We start from the raw sequence: 23,532 nt of genomic DNA on the forward strand, positions 1-23,532 counted from the left end.
TTTGATTCTATCTGCTTATGATATGGTAAAGAGTTAAATTCTATCTGCATACAAGCCCTATATTTTCATTTTATTCACATTATTTCCCATTCATTCCCATGTAAAGTTTCCACTTTGAATATTCCTGGAATTTTTGCAACCCTAGACCCTAATTTAAAATTATATTTATTAGCTATACTATAATACGCCTTTTTCACAGAAGACATTTTGACATGCCACAGTAGGGAAAGCACAGGTGTAAATAATAAAACGACAGATTCCGTTTAGCTGCATTAGTGTATTCTGGCTCACTGTCGCACTAACATGGCTTACTGGGACTAGGGTTGTGCCGATGGACGATAGCTGACCAACATCACGATGGAGAGCCACCATCGTGATGCCACATCCCCCCACCCTGTCAGACACACACTAATCCTAGTCTCAAACTTTGCAGGCAGGCGCACAGCTGTGGGCCTGCCCACATTGACAGCTGGCCTGCCCAATCAACAGACATTCAAAGTCAAGTGTGTTGGTGTGCAAAGCGCCGCAACAATCACAACAACTATGGATTGCTGCTGTGGCCAACAACTGGAAACTTTATACATTGTTTGTCTGCTATTTCATCACTAAATTCACTTATGAGACTTTTTTATGCAAGAAATCAACTATGTAGAGCTCAAATATTGTTTAAATAACACAACACACATATCCATTATAAGATTTACTGGAACATGTGGTTTTTCGAAGTTATAATGCTCCACAAGAGATTGTGGCTGTAACGTAACAAGCTCGCTGACCGGGCTGTCGCTCACACACCACGGCCACGGAGCAGGAAAAGGAGAGGGAGAGCAGCGTCTGACAGGGCAGAGCGATACCCATCTCCCTTTGACAGTCTTGTGAATAAATTATAATATGTATATTAGAGCTGTCAGTCTTCCTCTATCATAGGCGCCGATTTAGGTTTTCCTCCGTGGGTGCTCACAGGCTCCCTTTAAAAAATAAAGTAGTCAAAAAATGTTTGCATTTGAACCTTAGGAAATGGACAGCAGTCCAACACGTACACACACGCCTATTAACTCGATAATAAAGCTGTAAAGTAGGCTATCTTTTAACTCAGGACAGCGGCACTTCTTACAAACACAGATAGGATTGGAGATGAAAGGTTTAACTGATACGTTAAAGCGATCAGCGCTCACACGCTTCACTTAGCACCAACTGCAATGGTGAATTTTAAATGAATGTAGCCTACTGGCAGTCTGGCACACTTGGGTGCTCAGTATTTTCCGTGGGAGAACCCACGATATCAGCGCCTATAATACCATTCAAATTTCATTTGCTATTTTTTTATAAATTAGTTTTTAAGTAGAAAAAAATATTTATGTAAAGAGACGACGATATCATCGTCCATCGCGATGTTTTACTGTAAACATCGTCAACTGCCAATATAGGGGATATCACCCAACCCTAACTGGGACACTTGGCCATGTTTTTAGTTAGGCCTATTGCAATTCAATATGTAACACGGTTACACATAGATAAAGCCATAAAGTGTATTTTTATGTTTTATAGTGTTTTTTTTAAAGCATAAGTTAGCTCAATATTTATAATAATGTTACTCATAAACATTTTGTAATAACATTAAGTACTGGTGAGGTGGATTAGATATTGTGTTACAATTTTGATGAAAGATGGTAACACAAGTCGAGCTTCATGGTGGAGAGTTAATACCTGGGGGTAAAATAGGAGTTGATTAGCTTAGCTTAGCACAAAGACTAAATGCAGGGGAAAGAGCTAGCCTAGTCTGTCAAAGAAACTGAAACAAAATCTGCCTAGCAGCACCAGTAAAGGTAAATATCATTTATATTTTTACTTGTTTAAATATTACTAATTAACACATTATATCTCATTGGTTTGGAGTAAAGAAAGCAGATACGCGTATTTCCCAAAATATAAAACCTTTCTTTGAATGCGCTAAAAGAAGCCTGTTATATAGTTACTTTTAGAGCACAAGCTGCCATTATAATTGATACTGTGAATAAAAGGCTTTTCTGTAAACAGTGATCCCCAAATTTCAGTTCAATATAAACATTGTTTTTGTACTGTATTTTGCAATTGGGCACAGAATCCTCCATTCCCCACCTCCACCTAGGAATAAAAGACAAATCTGATTATAACTGAGAGTCCAACCTTGTTTCAGGGCCTTGTTACTGTTTTGAAAAAAGAAAATTAAATTTCCTGCAGACACATCACCAACTTTCAAGGATTTGTACCTGATTTGAAATAATTTTTCCAAAGCAATCGTACTTTAAAATGAGAAATACTGTCTTGGTAATGTGAAATCAAATTTAAACAGTTAAGGAGAGCAGCATGTGCCCTCTACAGTACACACTCACAGTGCAATATTTCATATTTCTGAGAAGTCGATCAAGTATTGTACGACTGCATACTCCCTTTCAGTTCCTCGAGGATGTCAGTGCCACTGCTCCAGGCAACCACTTTAGCCCGGAGAGAAGCTTTATCTTCCCGTTGTTCCAGTCTGGCAAGCAGTTTCTCCAGAGTGTAGCCCTTCCTGGGCATCACAACGTCACGCCCTCTCAGACAGGAAGTTGGGCAGAGATCGTTCCCACCGTCCCCCGCGTAGAATACCCGCTCGTACTCCACACCTCCGTCTGACTGCTCTGACAGATACACCTCCAGGACTTTCCTCTTACAGAGGTTGACGGGGCATCGGTCGCAGTCGTGAGAGTGGTGGCCCCGCACCTCCATGTGCCCGAGCTCATTGAACCTAGCCGGGTTGGTGAAAACCTGATCCACAGCCGCCTTGAACCCAGACGCGTGGAGGATCCAGTCTATGAACATGGTGTTGGAGTCAGAGATGACTATGCAGTCGATGGTGCTTTTATGCTCTGATATGAATGTCAGCAAGTCGGTCATTCCAGCTGTGAAGGGGATGGTCTCCATCACACTGCGGACCCTGTCTGGGCTGATCTGCTGCTCTCCTGGAAGGACACACAGAGTCAGTAGGTTGGAGGTAGCAAAGTAAATGCCAGGGTTTTCCCCACCTTTATAAGGTTTAGGTGCAGCACCCTAGCAGTTTTGGGCACCACCTAAGCCGAACGAATGTAGTAATTAAAAGACTTTCCGCAGATCTAATGATTGTAGTTGGTCTTCTTCAACTTTTAAGTGTTCATATTATGCTTTTTCCTTTTCCTTTATTGTGTTATATATCTTTTTTGTGCATGTTATAGGTTTACAAAGGGAAAAAGCCCAAAGTCCCCCCCAAAAGGACTTACCATCTCCAACAGAAAACACTGTTCACAAACTGCTCCAAACAGCTCTATTGTAGTCCAGCCTTTACTTCAGAGACAAACGTGGTCACTTTGGAACACACGTTATAATGCTCGCCTAGCTGCTAACATGGCACGCCCTCATACTCTGCTCCTGACTGGCTATTAGTCCTTACCTAGGTACTGTCAGGGCACGCCCTCATACTCTGCTTCTGAATGGTTAGTAGTCCTTACCTAGGTACTGTCAGGGCACGTCCTCATACTCTGCTTCTGACTGGCTAGTAGTCCGTACTGTCAGGGCACGCACTCATACTCTGCTTCTGACTGGCTAGTAGTCCTTACCTAGCTACTGTACATGTGCGACTCCCAACAAAGATGGATCAGAAGTGAGATGCCTCACTCTGTAGCTAAAACAGAGAGCTCAACACACAGGGTGAAAAGAGGAGCTGCAGCAATGTGCAGTACAACAAAAATATGGTGTTTTTTGAAAATTAAACCATGTAAACTTATTCTGGTATAACCTCTAAATACAATTATGAACCTGAAAATCAGCAGAATATGAGAAATTTAAGTTTTGTTTTTAAGAATTTTTAAGGGGTATTTAGTTATTATCTGCTTCAGTGTTTTGCAACGTTTTAGACACATATGGAAATAATAAGGGTCCAAAATGATGTGGGGAAAAAAGCTACTGAGTCCAAATGACCACAGACCCAAAACAACCCCAAAGAAAACAATAATGACCACAAAGAAACACAAAATGTATGGGGAAATTGCATTTCTTTTTCTTTTAAAGAAAATGCACATTTTCTTGAGGAAGGACGCCCTCGCCTTATTTCTCGCACCCATGTCTTCCACAAAGCCAAGGAAAACACTGAAATTGTAATGTAGTTACGAATGAAGAAATGGCCTACAACAGGATAAGGAATTCTCACCTATGTAGTTCATCACTTGGCCCATGAACTCAGTCCAGTGGCCTTTCCTGTAGGAATTTTTCACAGAGTCTGGAAGAGTCTGACCTGGAAGGCATCTGGGAGAGAGAGAGAGAGAGAGAGAGAGAGAGAGAGAGAGAGAGAGAAATATCCACAGTGGATAAAGTCAGGATTTCAGCTGTGGTTCTTTACTGTATAACGTCTTTGTAATAGTACTATTATTATATGAATATTTTTATACATTTTTGCCGAAGTACAACTATACCAAACTTGTGTTTTGTAATATATTTTTTATAGCGATAGTTATTTGATTCTTCAATATAGAAATATTATTTACCTAATCACCCAAGTGTCACTGTTGTCGTCGATCACAGTGTGGTCAAAATCAAACACCATCAGAGTCTTCATTTTTTCACCTGGAAAAAGACAAAACTGTTGATTGTATGGAAGAAACTGTTATTATTTAGGACCGAAAATAAATCAATGTATAGATAGATAGATAGATACTTTATTCATCCTGAGGGAAATTTTAGGCATCCAGTAGCTTAGACAACCATAACACAACAGACACACATATATCTCACATACATAAAAATCACTCACAGAAATGTAAAGGGTTAACAATTTGTGAAGTGGTTACAAAGGTCTGGTATGGACTGACCATGTGATGCAATGACCATGATAAGGTGCTATGGTAGAGTGTGTGTGCAATGGTGGTAGTGCAAAAGTGAACAGTGCAGAGATTGAACAGTGCAATAGCTTATTATTAAATATTAACTATAACTATGAAAAGACAAACAAGAAAAGAAATAATATACTTTAAGAACAATAACAGGGAATAAGTTATAAGATGTAGATGTTATGACCACAGTCCAGATCGTGTAGGAGGGCTAATATAGCCTATAAGACAGTCAGGTGCACAGCAGACAAGGTGATATAGCTAATGGTAGGGGCTGACAGAGACAGGCAATAAAGTCCATTTACTCCCGTCCCCCTTGTGTCTAACTGTCTATTAGTATCGTTAGATGAAGTTGTATTACGCATATTTGCTCGGTCATTTTAACCTCTCCGGTTTGGCCGTGACAGGGTCGAGTTAGTATAAAAAAAACGATATCCTTAACTTTCTGTCCGTAACGCACGGCCAGCTTATCTTTTATCAGCACAAACCGTGACTGGGCACGATGAACTGTAACGTAAACAACCAACTGTTGTACCTCTTAACGCTTTCCCTTTTAATGCCGAGTGAACCACAAGACCTCAATTAACCCTGAGATATTTACAGACAGAATTCTAATGACTATATAGGTAAAGTTTGAACGCACTATGTTTTAAATGAGTGATTTGTATAAGAGGTCTGGTGTAACCTCGTCTCCTTACAAGGAAACGGCCTAGCAGCCCGGCTAATCCTTCTATTAAAGTTCTGCTCGAAACGATTCAGATCAGGCTCAGCGGGAATAACAGGGACAACGGGGATTTATGTACTAGAATAATACCTCAGGTTCAGATACATAACATACAGGGTTTAGCTAGCTATAGGTAAAACGGTGACCAACGGCACACTGACCTGTCTGTCTGACATTAGTCCGCCGCTCTTTCTTCCTCCTCGTCTTGTTATGGTAACTTACAAGATGTCAACATTCTGAGCTCACTACCCCCAACTGCTGGTGAAGTGCAAATGTTTTTTTTTGTTTTTGTTTTTTTGAAAGAGTGTGTGGAGTTTTTTTTAATGAATACTTTGGCAATAAAATTGCTACATCTAACGCAATTGTTGCAATATATTTGCGTTAACGTTTTCGACCAAAACACCGAGTTTGCAACAAGTCCGTCACATTTATGACAACATGTACAAGCGAAGTTTACCCATCGACCCAGAGAACACTTGAAGGCATCACTCCACCCCTTTGACCACTCGGTGGCAGTAACACGCAACGTGAATGACACAAAGCAAACCGAGAAGAAGAAAACCTGTCGGTTTAGTTCCTGGTTGCATAAAGTCAAGAATCACCCTCTGTTCAGATTGTTGTTTTCTTCATCTGTAGGCTCAAACGGTGATTTCATTTCGACCGAAATGTTCAAAAGCTTCGGGACGTGGTTGGGTCTGGAGGACCAGACGTACACGAAGGCGTCGGAAGACACAGAAAAGCTGAGTGGGGAGCAGGAAGAAAAGGTGGTGGAAGCACAGAACGAGGTAAACAAACAGCAACCAGCTGGCCAGGATGGAGAACCAGAGGCCGACCGAGAAGAAAACTCTGAGCTCGGCAAAGGACTCGGGGGTGAGAAAGAACTCTATCGTTGCTGTTTTATTGCTGCGACACACGTTTATTTAACGTCAAGCTAGGACCGTTAGCCTAATGCTTCTCAGTGGCTCGAGGATTTGACTGCCTCAATCATCGTGCTATAAGTCTGTCTGTCTGTGTTACCTAAACATAAACCCCATTCAACCGGAAGATTCCCCCTATCACGTTCTTCATTCTCTTGAAATATAACTAAGGTTTCTTCTTCAGCTTAATTAATTGTCCCTGTGCCAACAAAGAGGCTTATCTGACAGCAGGAGGAGCTGTCTTCTGATCAGGGGCGATTCTAGGATCAAACATTTAGGGGGGCTCAGCCCCTAATTAGGGTGCGTTCCAGGCAACTCGTAACTCGTGTTTTCACAACCTTCTACCCGTGAAAGTGCCCTGGAACGGCAGTCAAACTCGTAACTTACTACTGGTGAACTGGTACCAGATGGTTGTACTCCCAGTTACAGTTTTTGACGTCACACACACACACACATAAACAACAATGGTGACCCCTGTTGATGCCGTACAGATGCCGGTGATTAACGGTGAGAAATAGAAATAAATAGACATAAATAGGCAACGTAAAGTAATTCTGCACAAAACAATACACATAAGATTGTGTACTACTACAGTTTGTTTATTAAATTAAGAAAATATGTTGCAGACTAGAAATCATTAGTGTCAGCTAGCTGTTAGCCACTACTTAACACTAGCGCTACCGAATGCTAGCGCTACCTAACATTGACGCCGCTAGCTGACGCTAGCTAGAAGGGTTTGTGGTGACTTTGCCTGTAATGCTACCTAGTCGTGAGTCGTGACTTGAAGTTGTAACTGACATGCTAAAAATTGTGTCTGGAACACAGCATTAGAATGTGACACGGATACAGTGCCTTGCAAAAGTATTAAGGCGCTGATACACCAACCCGATTATCGGCCGTGGGACAGTCTGGCGAGGTCGGTGACTCGAGTCTGTTCGGTGTGTTCCGTATCGTCGTCAGTCGGAGGAGCCGTCGGCCTTCTTTTGAATCGGACAGTGGGCAGTTGGACTCAGTGACCAATCTGATTGGTGAAGTGCTAACCCGGGAAATGACGAGCGGGATGAGCGTGACGAACGCCTTTCAAAATCGGACAAAAATCTTTTAAACTGACCTTTTTCGATCTGAAATGAAGACAGATTCAGCAACTGCATGGCCTATTTCTCTCTTAAAATGTTTTCAGAAACAACACACAGAAGTTTCGGTGAACTATTTTTCTAAAATACGAGCTCGTATTCCGAATGAGCCGCCATTAAGGTCGGTTTTGAAATTCATGAGAAGCCAGACCCATGTGACGCAGTCTTCCAATCAGCTGCCGGTTTTCATTTTATGGGCAACAATACAGATTCGTGCCGCCTGCTGTTATGGAGACGTATTACGTCTCGTGCACGCGCAGAACGTACGCTTCCGTGTGTTTCAAGGCACATTTTTGACCATCTCGTGGAGGCAGTCAGTCCGACTGTCTTTTCTGCTGACGGACGACCAGTTTGACACAATGTTCCAACATTCTGCAATTTTAGTTGCTTACGTTTCAATTTGGGTTCTATCTGCACCATGAAATTACCAACTTCAAAAGGGAGTAAGACATACAAACATGTGGCACACAATTGGAGCAAGCACAAACAAGCAAGCACAGATGATTGCAGAGGCATCAAAGCAGTTCATGCAATAAAAACAATACAAAGGAGACAAGGAGAAGGAGAATAGTCACAGAGGCCACATTGAAAGCACAGACAAGACATAACATGGAGGCAGGCAGCAGATAGGGAGCGGCAGCAACAACGACTATGTCACATCAAACGTGTGCTGTTGTAGTTGTCGGACAGCCATGTTTTAAAGTGTGTTGTAAAGGTGGAATATGTATGTATATCTTTGATAATGGTGGGAAGTGGACTCCAGTTTTGTATTGCTGTGACAGAAAATGATAATTGACCAACTGTGTTTTTTCCTGAATGGGATTAGAAGGTCACCTCGTAGTAGTAGTAGATAACTTTATTTTCCCTGTGGGGCAGTTGGGTTTGCGGCACAATCACAAGACACTTCACATATATGATACAAACAAATAGTCCCTACATCAGACACCGACAGACATAACATGAAGAACATACATCAGACACTACAATACACTATACACCCTTGGGTATGACCAGGCCAGCTGGACATCTAGCTTATTTTGACTGATTTAAAGCTTTTATGGCTTTTATGGCTTTAAATACAAAGGCAATTTGGATCTGTTCTTGGTCAGAAGGGGTGGGCAGAAACAACGCCTAGATGGCAGTAGTTTAAAGGACAATTCCGGCGCATGAACCTAGGGGTTAATAACAGATGTGTACCCACTTGATCGTTCTCTGGGACATGTTTTCATGCTAATCGAATGTGTTTGTAGCTTTAAAGAAGCTAGCGCGGACCGCTGATTAGCTTACAACGCTAGTATTCGGGGCACAGGGAAAGTAAAAACGGATTGCTATTTTGTACCACTAAAAAGGCTCAAAATATCACCAAACTTCAACGGTAGCATAATGAGGGTCCCTAAATGTTAACCGAAGCATTGAGAACATTGTAAGTGTACAGACAGTTTATTGAAAAGATAGATTATAAAGACACTTGCTTTCTTTCTTACATACGGCCGCCATCTTGAAAACCAGTCATGACTTACAGCTGGCGATGCAAACTAAAATCAAAAGCAATTTGCTCAATATATCTGAAATAATTGCACCGATGTAAAACATAACTTGTCTAGTGTAGCTACTGAGCTACTCAGTGGATAACTGTCCATCTTGTCCCTCCGGTCTGGGTCGCTGTCTCCAATTTATTTTCGGGACTCTATCGGGAGCGTCTCTTGGGTGTCGCGACCCAACAGGTCCCACTCCGTGCAACACAGACGCTCCTGTTGGGTGGCCATAGCTTCACAATGTCCGCAGGTACACCACCAGTTTCCCAAAGTACGAGGCTGTGTTGCAGCATTGACTACCGGTAGCTCTCTCTCTCTCTCAGCCCTTTCACGGAGCTCCCGCAGCCTTTCGTTCAGTAAACTGTCTGTACACTTACAATGTTCTCAATGCTTCGGTTAACATTTAGGGACCCTCATTATTCTACCGTTGAAGTTTGGTGATATTTTGAGCCTTTTTAGTGGTACAAATAACGATTTGTTTTTACTTTCCCTGTGCCCCAAATACGCTCAATGGTGTGTTTTGCCCCCAACGTCTCCTTCCAGGCAGCGCTGCGACCGCTGCCTTCAAGGCACCTAACCCTAACCCTAACCTTAACCTTAACTTTAATGTAAAGTTTTAAATTTCCCGCTGTCCGCCCTGTCCAGTGGTTCTTTTAACCTTCTTTTAATATCTGGCCGTCTTTTAAACAGCCCCCTCCTTTTTTTTATATATGACCGAACCCGTTTTTTTTAAGGAGTTCTTTAAAGTGTTTTATTCACACCAGTGGTCCCCTTGTGCCCGTGCCCCTCACCTAACCATAACCAGTGCCTCCCAACGGTGCCTATTTGGGGCAAAAAACACAGATAAATCCCAAATACTAGTGTTGTAAGCTAATCAGTGGTCCGCACTAGCTTCTTTAAAGCTACAAACCCATTCGATTAGCATGAAAACATGTCCCAAAGAGCGATCGAGTGGGTACACATCTGTCAAAAACCCCTAGGTTCATTTTGCGCTGGAATTGTCCTTTAAAATCAGCTGCCAGGGGGTGTGTGTAGTTACATACAATGTTATTGGCCTATCTCACCAGTCTGTCTTTGTAAATGTGTTTAATGCTCTGTAGTGTTATCCCAAGTAACTTGCTGGCAGTTGTAACTGTTTTTATGATTGTCCTTTTCTCAGTGGCATTTCCGAACCAGCTACTACCAGATACTACAGCATGTTAAAACACTTTCAATAACAGCAGTATATCGTGTGGTGCGTCTGGTGATCTGACTGCTGTTGTTATGTTGGATTAGGAATGAGTTAAAAGGAGGAGGAGTGGTGTTATGCAAAATGTTGTAGACCAGACAGATGTTTTTTGTATTTTCCCCGCTCGGGGGTCACCATGTAGGAACAGATGCGACCGATTCTACTATGGCTCATAAGGCCAGAGTCTTTTTGACTCCACCGGTCACTTCTCAAAGTTTCCCCTTTAATTATTGTGTTCGTTGAAAGGCAGACCAGGAAATGAATACTCAGGATTCGTTCAGTTAAACTATAACAATCTTTAGTAAAATGATATTGCAAACAGATATGTCATATGCATATGGATCAGCTGCTCCTTCAAGACTTTCTCTCCCTAGCCACCAACAAAGTCTCTCCGGGTCTGACACCGGACCTTCCTTTTCCCTATTCTTTTATTCATCTTCAGGTTCCTCCTCCCGTCATTGCGTCTGGGCCGCCAATTGGTTGGATATCACTCTGACTTTCTGTCTCCGAGAAGATAGAGAAGTTGCGCGCTAGCCTTGGGATCGCTCTCATTCTCTTCTTCTCTCATGGCCTAAAGATTGTCTGTTCCTTTAAGATATTTCATTAGGTGCATTCTGTTCCAAATGTTTATTCAACAAATTGGGAGCACTTTTGCTCCACTAAATTTGAACCCGTCTTATCTTACACATGCCAGACAGGAGGAGACAGCGAGGCCATCCCAGGCTACAGGACATTCTTATTCTGAACCCAATATATTTCTACAACGGTCACTTAGGAGAATACAGCGATGTGAAGTGCTAATGGCTTTAACGATGATGCAGTTGTCAACCTTCTCTTCTTCCTCCTCTATCTGAAGATTACATCTTCAGTTTTGCCACCAGTGCCACCAAGAAGATCTCTGATTCGGTGGTAGAGACGGCCCAGAGCATCAAGAAGACGGTGGAAGAAGGGAAGATCGACGGCATCATAGACAAGGCACGTTGCTTGTTTGGCAGGTTTGGCGGCATTTAGAAGACAACTCGTGGGTCATGTTATACAAGGTTTTACTTGTTATTGTCAAGAGCATCAATTTGCTCAACATGACATAAGATAAGAGAAGATAGATTTATTGATCCCACACTAGGAAAATTTCCCTTGTTACAGCAGCTCAAATGCAAACAGATTAAATACAAGTAGAATAAAAAAAAAATGCTATATATATATGATAGAAAAATTAAATAATAGTAATAATAGTTTAAAAAAATGTATGTACCAAATAGACACCTCTTTTATATACAGATAATGATCAATAATTATAATATCATGACAATATTCTATTAGAAATGTTGCTCCTGTAGTCCTTTTGCTCCATTTTGTGTGTGTGTGTGTGTGTGTGTGTGTGTGTGTGTGTGTGTGTGTGTGTGTGTGTGTGTGTGTGTGTGTGTGTGTGTGTGTGTGTGTGTGTGTGTGTGTGTGTGTGTGTGTGTGTGTGTGTGTGTGTGTGTGTCACTTGTGTATTTGCAGACTTTTCTAGGAGACTTTCAAAAGGAGCAAGAGAAGTTTGTCCAAGAGAAGAAAGCAAAAAAATCAGGTACAGTTAAAAAAGAGCAAGAATCTTCTTTACAACAAAATAATTAATTACAGACCAAGTAATCTCTCTCAAATGATTTTTATTCTGGGAAATCCCCCCTTGCTTTACAGGGCAAACTAGCTTCCAAATGAGCCTCTTGGTTTGTTGTGGGGAACAGTACGGGAGATTTCTAGCAATTCTAGGGTCTTGATGAGAACAGGGTGGAACAGTGGAGAAGTGTCAGTAATGGTTGTAATGTAGTAACAAGGAAACAAAGCAGTGATATCACTTTTTCTTTTTTGAAGTGCTCATATTATGCTCATTTTCAGGTTCATAATTGTATTTAGAGGTTGTACCAGAAGAGGTTTACATGGTTTCATTTTCATAAAAACACCATATTTTTGTTGTACTGCACATTGCTGCAGTTCCTCTTTTCACCCTGTGTGTTGAGCTCTCTGTTTTAGCTACAGAGTGAGACATCTCACTTTTGTTCCATCTTTGTTGGGAGTCGCACATTCTCAGTAGCTAGGTAAGGACTACAAGCCAGTCAGAAGCAGAGTATGAGTGCGTGCCCTGACAGTACCTAGGTAAGGACTACTAGCCAGTCAGAAGCAGAGTATGAGGGCGTGCCCTGACAGTACCTAGGTAAGGACTACTAGCCAGTCAGAAGCAGAGTATGAGGGCGTGCCCTGACAGTACCTAGGTAAGGACTACTAGCCAGTCAGAAGCAGAGTATGAGGGCGTGCCCTGACAGTACCTAGGTAAGGACTACTAGCCAGTCAGAAGCAGAGTATGAGGGCGTGCCCTGACAGTAGCTAGGTAAGGACTACTAGCCAGTCAGAAGCAGAGTATGAGGGTGTGCCATACTAGCAGCTAGGCGAGCATTATAACGTGTGTTACAAAGCAGTTTGTGAACAGTGTTTCCTGTTGGAGATGGTAAGTCCCTTTGGGCTGGACTTTGGGCTTTTGATAGTATTGATAGAAAATTCATTAATTTTAATGTCTACATTGAAGGTGATGCCTTTCTTTTAATAAGCTGGTCTTTTATAATCATGTTTGGTACTGTGGTGTCTATTTATTTATTTATTTATTTATTTATGTATTTATTGTATTTTCTGTGAATATGGTACTGACCAGGGCTTAATGACTTTCTATCTATCTATCTATCTATCTATCTATCTATCTATCTAGCTTGACTATGTTAACTATCTATCTATCTAGCTTGACTATGTTAACTATCTATCTATCTAGCTTGACTATGTTAACTATCTATCTATTTACCTAGGACACAGTCACATTATCAGCTTCTAAAACTTGCCGACCAAGCAGCTTCTACTACCACAACTTCCTGGTGTGTGCGTGGCTGTATCTGAGAGTTAAGACTAGTGTGTGCTGATGTTTGTGTCTAGAAGCAGCGGTGCCTCCCTGGGTCGGCTACAACGAGGAGGAGACGATCCAGCAACAAATCCTTGCTCTGTCAGCTGTAAGCAAACACATCATACACTACAGTATATGAATGTGTCACATTTTTCACGGCAGACATGTTGACATGTCATAGTAGGAAAAGCACAGGTGTATTCAAAACCGTTAATGATGGCAGCATTCCACTTTGGAGAGGTCCTGGTATTGTGCATGCTGACTCACTGAAATAGCTTACTGGGACACTTGATGGAACTGAGCCATCGTTAAGGTTATCAATTTCAGCTGTGCTTTTCCTACTATGACAAGTCAAAATGTCTGCTGTGAAAAAGGTCCACATCTCTGGAGGATAATTTGCCCCTTTGTTTTTGGTACAAACTGAGCTCTCTGACTAATGATTCTAGGACAAGAGAAACTTCTTGCGAGACCCCCCCGCTGGTGTTCAGTTCCACTTTGACATGGAGCAGATGTATCCTCTGGCTGCAGTGATGCTGGAGGAAGACCAGCTCCTCAACTGCATGCGCTTTGACCTGGTCCCAAAACAGTCAGTAGTCGTGTGTGTGTGTGTGTGTGTGTGTGTGTGTGTGTGTGTGTGTGTACGTGTGTGTGTGCGTGTGTGTACGTGTGTGTGTGTGTGTGTGTACGTGTGTGTACGTGTACGTGTGTGTACGTGTACGTGTGTGTACGTGTGTGTGTGTGTGTGTACGTACGTGTGTGTGTGTGTACGTGCGTGTGTGTGTGTGTGTGTGTACGTGTGTACGTACATCTTCCAGCATTGTGTGCATGTACAGTGAAGAAGAAGGAGACATACTCCTGCAAGGAGGGAAATTAAATTTTTTTCACTCTAGTTACACACTCTACACACAGTCCCAAATATCATTTTTTGTGCACCGTAGCTTCGGTACTAATTGATAGCGAATATCCAAAGCTTCTGATCAGGACTCAGCCAGCCAGCGCCACACCCGAGTGCAGTGGCATTACGCGCGGCCGCACTGTTTCTACCGTCATTAAATCGCCTGAAAACGACACCAGGCTTCTGCATTATAACCACACAATAGGGAGTTGCACATGTGCAGTACCTAGATAAGGACTACTAGCCAGTCAGAAGCAGAGTATGAGGGCGTGCTACGCTAGCAGCTAGGCGAGCATTATTTAACGTGTTACAAAGTGACTCACGTTGATCACGGTAGTAAAGGCTGGACTACAACAGAGCTGTTTGGAGCAGTTTGTGAACAGTGTTTTCTGTTGGAGATCTACAGAGACACTATGCGCCTGTATCTGCAAGCGTGTCCACCTGTGGCATCAACTTTGAAATGCGATGCGTTTTTGTGTTTGACAGTGTGAAGGAGGAGGTGTTCTGGAGGAATTATTTCTACCGGGTGTCTCTGGTCAAGCAGTCGGCCCAGCTGACGGCGCTGGCAGCCCAGCAGCAGCAGAAGGACGGCGAGGACAGAGCCGCCAGTGTTTCGTCCGAGGACGTCGTTCTAACAGGTCCGACTTTCATCCACGCGGTCATTTCACCTGTTCATACACATCAACCGGGGGCCACTGTCACAGCTGAATCTGCTTCTTTTATAACTACCATTGTGGGAATTTGTCCGAAATAAGGCCCTAAGGCCTGTCAAATCTGACTCCAATTTATTAATTTCCTTCTTTCACCGGACTTAAGTTTACCAGAACACAAGGATCAATCTGTGACGAAGAGTTCAGTTGAGTTTACTGAGTCCAGCATAAAAGTTACAACACAATTGTAGGTTCACAAACAGAGTTTAAGTTTCCCTAGCAACAGACATCAAGTCATAGCCCGGTCCACCAGCATCTCGGTTCGAATGAATGAATGAATTAACTTTTATTCTCTCCTCACAGGCGGGTGTCTCCTACTTTCTAGACCAAAACGTTTTTCTTTCACAAACACACACTCCAAGGTCTGGGCCTCTGTGTGGTCTTTTCCTGTTCTTCTTCTTATCTGTCTGGTACACAATGCATTCTTATGCCATAAGAAGGCTTAGCCTATAGTTAAAGGCTTAACCTTCTATGTGTCAGAGACCTTTCCTTAAACCAGTTCCTCAATGACTGCACACAGCTAATATTCTACACTACACGTGTACCTCATGAGCCTCTCCCCACTCACTGTATGCTTGGAGGGTCTGTTAATACAGCGAGATGCATCACACTGAGTGTAGATGCAAACTCCAGAAATGTGTGTATGCGTTGTGTTTTGGACAGAGATATTAAGCCGCGTGCGGTTGGATTTTTTTTTATAACTCGCCTTAAATTATATCAGGGCTAGTCTCGCATTGCCAGACCTTCCTCCACAGCGCTGCAGAGGATGGTGTAGCTAGTCCACATAGCATTCCGGGTTGGGAGAAAAACGTGCTCTCGGTGCCACTGCCAAAAAACCTCGGGAAGGAACTTGTTTTGGTGGAACGTGTGTACGTTCCAAAGTAGTTTTAGTCGTGCAACAGAAAACTCAGATTGGACAGATAGTCTAGCTAGCTGTCTGGATTTACCCTGCAGAGATCTGAGGAGCAGTTAACCATAGTCCTCCTTGAGTTTAGAACACCAACACAAAGAAAGAGGAAGGGGACGGACATCCGGTGGAACTTCCAGCGGCACCTGAACAATCCCGTAAATGAATCGTCGTCGATATAGACTAATATTAAGGCTTAAAGTCACAAACTGTTACTATCTACACGAGAAAAGGTATTTTGGTATTAAAACTTTAAAAATGATTTTTCATTTAACAGCATCTGCATCATAAATACATTTCTGGCATTTGTAACAAAGCAAACCGCTTGAGAATCGGTTGAAAATTCAGCGAGACTTGATTTTAATTGTGGAGAGACCTCCTCTCTCGATAGACACACATGCATTAAAAGGTGAGGCTACTCCGCCCCAATATGGCGGCCGAGTGGACGTATCGCTCCAATGAACAGCAGCGGCCAATGCAGTGTCTACGTGTATATATACGGTCCGTGTACTTGGCGGCCAACGGATTTTCGTTTTGAAAGGAAAAAAACAAAAACGAGAAACGGCCAGTTTCCCAATTACCATTAGTAAATAGAAAAACAAAAAATGGAAAACAACCCATTATTCGTTTTTTGTTTTGATATTAAAAAACGGAAAACGAAAAACTATCTCGTTATCCGATTTTCTTTGATGTGTTTGTAGATGGAACTCGGAAATTAAATCGTGTGTATAAATCTTATTCCTCATTCATTTTTTTCGTGACCCGGAAGCGATCGTAGGTAGTAAGCGGCTGCATACCCGGAAATCATTTGGACATCACTGAGACCATGGACAGTTAGAATGATACGGACGTAAAAATGTTTTTAGACGAATATGCTAGTTTTATATTAGAAAACCGAAAGAATATGATGTCTTGTGGGGATATAGCAGCTGCGTTGGGTTCACAGTTTGGAACGATACGGGGGTTTCTGAGAGGAGTGTGTGGAGGTGGTGTGCTCAGCAGGGACTTGTGGCGAAACACAAGTTGACTTTTATTATGAAGTGGTCACAGGAGATTAGCGCTGACTGCTCTCATTCATCAAAAATGAGTCTACACAACAAGACAACCATCATAGTCTAATAATAATAATGAAGCGAAAACATTTTCAAAATTTCTCATTTTCACATAAAAGGTCTAACGTTGTTTTGCGCCATTGCTTTGGCAAATATCTGTCAAACAAACTAAAATCGAAACCATGATATGGCTTTCCCTTATCAAATCGCAAAAGACAAACAAACAGGGATATAATTAGTATAAATAAGATATAAAATCAATATAAATGTGATTTTTGGAGGTTAAAAAAGTAACTAAGTAACTACATTTTAAATTAGCTACTTTTACTATTTTACTTGTACTTGAGTAAACAACAAAGTAACAGTACTTTTACTTAAGTAGAACATTTTTTTTACTCTTTTCACTTCTGCTGATTTATTTAAATCTAAAAATTGCATAGACCTAGCCCTAGTCTGCATATCGGCCTAGCTGTGGTGGTCAGCTTTTTATTTACTTTAAGAGTAGCATTCATTTGTATGTTTAACAAAAGCAGTAAACGGCGATTGATAAAAAAAGAAAAACTTGCCTCAGCAATACCTTCAGCGATTTCAACTTCAAGTTGGCCGTCAGGACAGAAGTCCCTGACAAGTCCCTGCTGAGCACACCACCTCCGCACATTATTATTATTATTATTATTATTAGACTATGATGGTTGTCTTGTTGTGTAGACTCATTTTTGATGAATCTCCTGCACTTCATAATAAAAGTCAACTTGTGTTTCGCCAGTGAAATGCTTTTAATATTTGCATATTAAAAGCGATATGCAGACTAGGGCTAGGTCTATGCAATTTTTAGATTTAAATAAATCAGCAGAAGTGAAAAGAGTAAAAAAAAAATTTCTACTTAAGTAAAAGTACTGTTACTTTGTTGTTTACTCAAGTACAAGTAAAATAGTAAAAGTAGCTAATTTAAAATGTAGTTACTTAGTTACTTTTTTAACCTCCAAAAATCACATTTATATTGATTTTATATCTTATTTATACTAATTATATCCCTGTTTGTTTGTCTTTTGCGATTTGATAAGGGAAAGCCATATCATGGTTTCGATTTTAGTTTGTCTGACAGATATTTGCCAAAGCAATGGCGCAAAACGTTAGACCTTTTATGTGAAAATGAGAAATTTTGAAAATGTTTTCGCTTCATTATTATTATTATTATTAGACTATGATGGTTGTCTTGTTGTGTAGACTCATTTTTGATGAATGAGAGCAGTCAGCGCTAATCTCCTGTGACCACTTCATAATAAAAGTCAACTTGTGTTTCGCCACAAGTCCCTGCTGAGCACACCACCTCCACACACTCCTCTCAGAAACCCCCGTATCGTTCCAAACTGTGAACCCAACGCAGCTGCTATCTACGCAACTAGCATATTCGTCTAAAAACATTTTTACATCCGTATCATTCTAACTGTCCATGGTCTTATGGGTCTCATTGATGTCCAAATGATTTCCGGGTATGCAGCCGCTTACTACCTTTTTTTTTTTTTTTTTTTTTTTTTTTATTTAACAATAGTAACAACCAACCTTGGCCTGGTACAGTAAATGAAATGTCATCACAGACAACAGACAAACACATTACATAAGAGAGAAGAAATAGCAGATAAAAAAAAAAAAAAAAAAAAAAAAAAAAAAGCCGCTTACTACCTACGATCGCTTCCGGGTCACGAAAAAAATGAATGAGGAATAAGATTTATACACACAATTTAATTTCCGAGTTCCATCTACAAACACATCAAAGAAAATCGGATAACGAGATAGTTTTTCGTTTTCCGTTTTTTAATATCAAAACAAAAAACGAATAATGGGTTGTTTTCCATTTTTTTGTTTTTCTATTTACTAATGGTAATTGGGAAACTGGCCGTTTCTCGTTTTTGGTTTTTTCCTTTCAAAACGAAAATCCGTTGGCCGCCAAGTACACGGACCATATACACTACCGGTCAGTTTGGGGTCACTTCGAAATTTCCATTCCAGTCTATTATAGACAGACTACCAGCTGAGATCAGCTGCATTGTTTTTAACCAGAACAGCAGTTTTCCGATTACATTATGTGCTTACATAATTGCAAAAAGGGTTCTCCAATGTTTTCTCAGTTAGCCTTTTAAAATGATAACAGATTAGTAAACAGAATGTGCCTTTGGAATATTGGATGAATGGTTGCTGATAATGGGCAATGTAGATATTGCATTAAAGATCAGCCAATCTTTCTACAACAGTCGAGAACACTTTTGAAATTATGTAAGCACATCATTTTAAGTAAAATAAAAAACCTCAGCTGGTATTCTGTCTGTAATGGAGTGGAATGGAAATTTCGAAGTGACCCAAAACATACGTATGTATGTATGTATGTATGTATGTATGTCAGTGGGTGGGAGAGCTTTAGCGAGTGTGAATGTACATGTGCTGTATTGTCTTTGTCTTATGTCTCGAGGACCCCCTTGAAAACGAGATGCTGCATCTCAAGGGGTTATCCTCCTAACAATACATTATACATACAAATATATATATATATATCTGTTGCAACTTAATGTTAATTGTTAGGGGTGTTAAGCACTTTGAGTTTGAATTTGAGTTACTAATTTGGATATGTTTAAGGAGATACATAAATGCATCATTCCTTAGTTGATGTAAATTGTTGATTAAAAGGTTACCTTGAGTAATACTACATTACCCATAACGCAGTGCGGGTTACGTTTAGGAATTGACGTAAATGACGTGAAGAGCAAGTTATTTTTTAGTTTTTTTTTTTTTAATGCAATGCCTGTACACGCCTGAAGTTCTGCAAGTAAAGAATCCTCGTTTTGAAGCAGTTACCATTTGCCCATTTATTTGCTGCCTCGTAGAAATACAGAACAATATCTATGGTCATTGCTGTCAGTGACACTCCTACTACACATACCAGGGCTGTGGTTTTCAAAGAAATCCACGGGTCATTAAATGAAGCAAACACCATGTTGTGATTTGCATATCGACATCTAATAGCACTGTATTCTTTTTTTTTTTTTTTTTTTTTTTTTTTTTTTTTGTAGACGTCAGACCAAAAACGCCACCAATTTCCATCAGCGACATACAGAAGGTAAGAGTACTAAAATGAAGACGTGTGTGGGTGCGTATGCATATCTTGATACTTTCCAACAACCATCCTAAAACTTAACAAAGTGGTACAGTCAGTTGCCCTTTTCTGTCCCGTCCGTGCGACTCTCAGCCACCTCAGGAGGAGGAAGAGGAGGAGGAGGAGATGTCGACCAGCCCCGGGGTGTCTGAGTTTGTGAGCGATGCTTTCGACTCGACAGGCATCGACCAGGAGGACCTGAGGAAAGAGATGGAGCAGCTGGTGCTGGATAAGAAGGAGAGCGTCCCTTCTCCTGATGGTTAGGCCTTCTACTGTTCCTTCAGCTATATGTTGTCTCCTAGGTCAGTGGTCATTGCCGGACCTTCCTCCACAGCGCGGCAGAGGAGGGTCTGGCTAGTCCACACAGCATTCCGGGATGGGAGAAAAACATGCTTTGGTTTATTGGCATTTATTTAACCCTCCTGTTGTTCTCGGGTCAAATTTGTCCCATTTTCAAAAAGTTTCTTTATCAGAAATTTGGGTTCCATACAACCATTACTCTTCACAAGTTCCCTTCTTTCATTGAATGTGGATGTTTTATTCAAATTTATAGCATTTGAAAAAATTAAAAATAAAACGTTAAAAAAAAGTGGCAAAAATGTTTAAAAGAAAAAATGCTTCAATTTTATTTATAGTATCAATTCATAACAAGAGTTATCTCAAGACACTTTACAGATAGAGTAGGTCTAGACCACACTCTATACTATAATTTACAAAGACCCAACAATTCCAGTAATTCCCCCAAGAGCAAGCATTTAGTGCGACAGTTGTGAGGAAAAACTCTCAGGAAGAAACCTGGGACAGACCCAGGCTCTTGGTAGGCGGTGTCTGACGGTGCCGGTTGGGGGCAGTAATAGTCACAATAAAAGATAATGGATCAGTGACTAGAAATGGTAGCTGTAGTAGTTCATGGCGTAGCAGGGCGCTGCATGCTGTTACAGGATGTAGCAGGGTATAGCACGGCGTCCCAGGACAAAACCGTCGAGAAACGAGACAAAAAACGTTGAAAAAAGTGACAAAAATATTGGGAAAAACGACAATAGTGTGGAAAAAGTTGACCATTAGTGTTGAAAAAAGAGTTTTAATTTAAAATTTCAACCCAGAAAAACAAAAAGTTGCACAGTCGACGGGAAGGCAACTCAAGGGTTAAACCAATCACAATCCTCTTGGGATGCAGCGACGGTGCCTCTGCAAAAACAGCCTCGGGGAGGACCGTGTGCACGTAGGGAGGTCGAGCTCTGGAATTTAAATGGCTGTTGAGTGTGTGATCACCGGAGGATGTTTTCCGAAACGACCGGAGTTTAAAATGCCAACACAAACCAATCGGTAAAGTAGACTCGAGGCAGTGTTGCAAAAAAACAGTCGGCTGTCCGACAACACAGAAAAAACACCCAATTTAAATAATAATATTTGAATTTACATATGAGTTTATTTCATATTGACCACCAGTGGTCCGCAACCACACCTTTTGAGAAATACTGTCGTAGGTAGTCGCATCACACAGCTGCAAGTATTTACTTAATGCTGCTGTTCTATTATTCTCCAAGAACCGACTCGGCTCTCGGATATGACGTCACTTCCACACTTCAAGTGTTCTGGTATGTTTTGCGCGTCCAAGTTGGAGCAAAACATGGACGCCACCCATGGGAAGCTGTTGTAGCGGTAGTTTATCTTCAGTTAGCAACGCTAGCCACATTTAGCAACACCCGTTTGAAGCAAGTCTTCATTCAATATTGCACTCACAACAAGACCGATTCCCATGCCCACAGGCAGTGATCCAGACGCAGTAAGGTGCTGCAGTAATACGAGGGATTGAAATCGTCATGTTGGCGCGTGTCGCTAGGCAACGTCCCGTCTTTCTCGTCGGAACTCGGACGCGGATAGATAATAGAATGCATTATTCAGCCAATTTGGATGTCGGAGGACAACACTGTGTGATTGCATTAATTGAGTGTTATTAAATGAGCAGAGTAAATGGGTTGAATTGCTTTTCCATCCAGACGAGTCGGCCGACTGGGAGAAGGAGCTGCAGCAGGAGCTCCAGGAGTACGAGGTGGTCAGCGGCTCAGACAACAAAGACGACCAATGGGATCAAGAGATCGAGAAGATGCTCCAGGCCGACGACAGCTAGACAAACGCCGTGTGTCCGTGTCCTATTCGGCGATCTGCCCCCCCCCTTCGCACAACTGTGATTACTATCTTGTAAGCATTCTCCTATACCGGATGAAGGTGTAGATCCAATAGTAGCAAGAGAGCGTCGCCTCTGCTGGAAACAAAGGGTATGTTCAGTAGGGCTGCACGATATGAGGGAAACATGCGATAACGTTGTTGAATATTTTTCAATAAACTGATATTAAAGTGGACTCATTTCGGAATTTCCGCTGCGTTCAGTATCCTACTAAAAAACAACAAATGTCATCTAACAAATTGAATTGAATATAAAGGCACCACTAAAAAAAGTATTTTGCGATATGTTGCAGCCTTTCCCCATGTGTTTATTGCGCCAGGTGACATTGTGATAAAAAGTGATCTATTGTGCGGCCCTAATGTTCAGGTGTATTTATAAAGCGCTCCTTCCTAAATTAATTTCCTCTACTTGCTTTCCCAAACCCTCCCTCTCTCTCTCTCTCTCTCTCACTCTCTGATGGGGAAATGTCGCTAGAGGGCGCTCCAGTACAGTGGGTTTTATTATGGAGGGGGCCTGTTTTGAAATGACGTCGCATTATTTCACACTGCTGCTTTCCGGTGGGGTGTACAGTAAAGGCTTGGTATAGGTATAGTCAAATGTAAAGTTACATGTATGTAAATAAAGAGGATTTTTAACACTATACTTTACTTCAAGTTGCATTCCCCTTTCATTACATCTGCTCATCTATCTTTTTGCATTTTCTATCGTGTTTTCACAAACTCCCGTGTGCACATCTGCTTTGTTTCTGAAATACTGGATATTTTCTGTTTGACCCCGTATCCCTTCTTTTCCAATATGTATGTATTTGTTTTTGATTAACAAAAGAGAAAACATGATTGCATCAAGCAATCAGCCACAAAAACAACAATTATAATGAAGGTTTAAAGTAAAAAAAAAAAATGGAAAAGTGAAAATGACATATTTGATCGGTTATCTGACAGTACACATCATGTTTAAGGTGGACACGAAGCCCAGAGGAACTAGGTTTTAAAATGGCACAAACTAGTGTTTTGAACAATGCTATGAAGGCTTTTTTTATAAGGCTAAAAAATAACACATGGCATATATTCCTTTTTATACCGGTACTTTATAGGCATTCTCTATGAAGTCCATCCAGTGACACAGAATAAACACCAACATAGACGTTTAAAAAAATGCCTTAGTGCCCTAATGCAAATGGTGAAATGTCATCTAATAAAGAATCGTGATGTGGGAAGGAGAGACGGAACAACGAGCATTGTAGAAATATTTAAATAGAAGATTTGAAGAGATCATTCTTGTGAAGGCCTTTTTGT

General features: G+C 41.3%; 2 protein-coding genes across 2 annotated transcripts; one reads left to right on the forward strand and one right to left on the reverse strand.

The window, feature by feature from the left end:
• Positions 1-1,383: 1,383 nt before the first annotated feature.
• Positions 1,384-6,176, reverse strand: phospho2 (phosphatase, orphan 2). Its single transcript, XM_028579803.1, has 4 exons — positions 5,760-6,176; positions 4,533-4,611; positions 4,199-4,293; positions 1,384-2,978 (listed from the first exon to the last, which is right to left on the reverse strand). Exons 2-4 carry the CDS (start codon positions 4,601-4,603, stop codon positions 2,404-2,406), a joined length of 741 nt encoding a protein of 246 aa, XP_028435604.1. The 5' UTR covers positions 4,604-4,611; positions 5,760-6,176; the 3' UTR covers positions 1,384-2,403.
• Positions 6,010-22,879, forward strand: LOC114556754 (synapse-associated protein 1). Its single transcript, XM_028579793.1, has 9 exons — positions 6,010-6,468; positions 11,268-11,386; positions 11,915-11,981; positions 13,370-13,443; positions 13,784-13,923; positions 14,719-14,870; positions 19,967-20,013; positions 20,143-20,308; positions 22,050-22,879. The coding sequence occupies exons 1-9, from the start codon at positions 6,264-6,266 to the stop codon at positions 22,178-22,180; spliced, it is 1,101 nt and encodes a 366-aa protein (XP_028435594.1). The 5' UTR covers positions 6,010-6,263; the 3' UTR covers positions 22,181-22,879.
• Positions 22,880-23,532: the final 653 nt, after the last annotated feature.

Source organism: Perca flavescens, chromosome 1 (assembly GCF_004354835.1).
Source record: "Perca flavescens isolate YP-PL-M2 chromosome 1, PFLA_1.0, whole genome shotgun sequence".
NCBI lineage: Eukaryota > Metazoa > Chordata > Actinopteri > Perciformes > Percidae > Perca > Perca flavescens.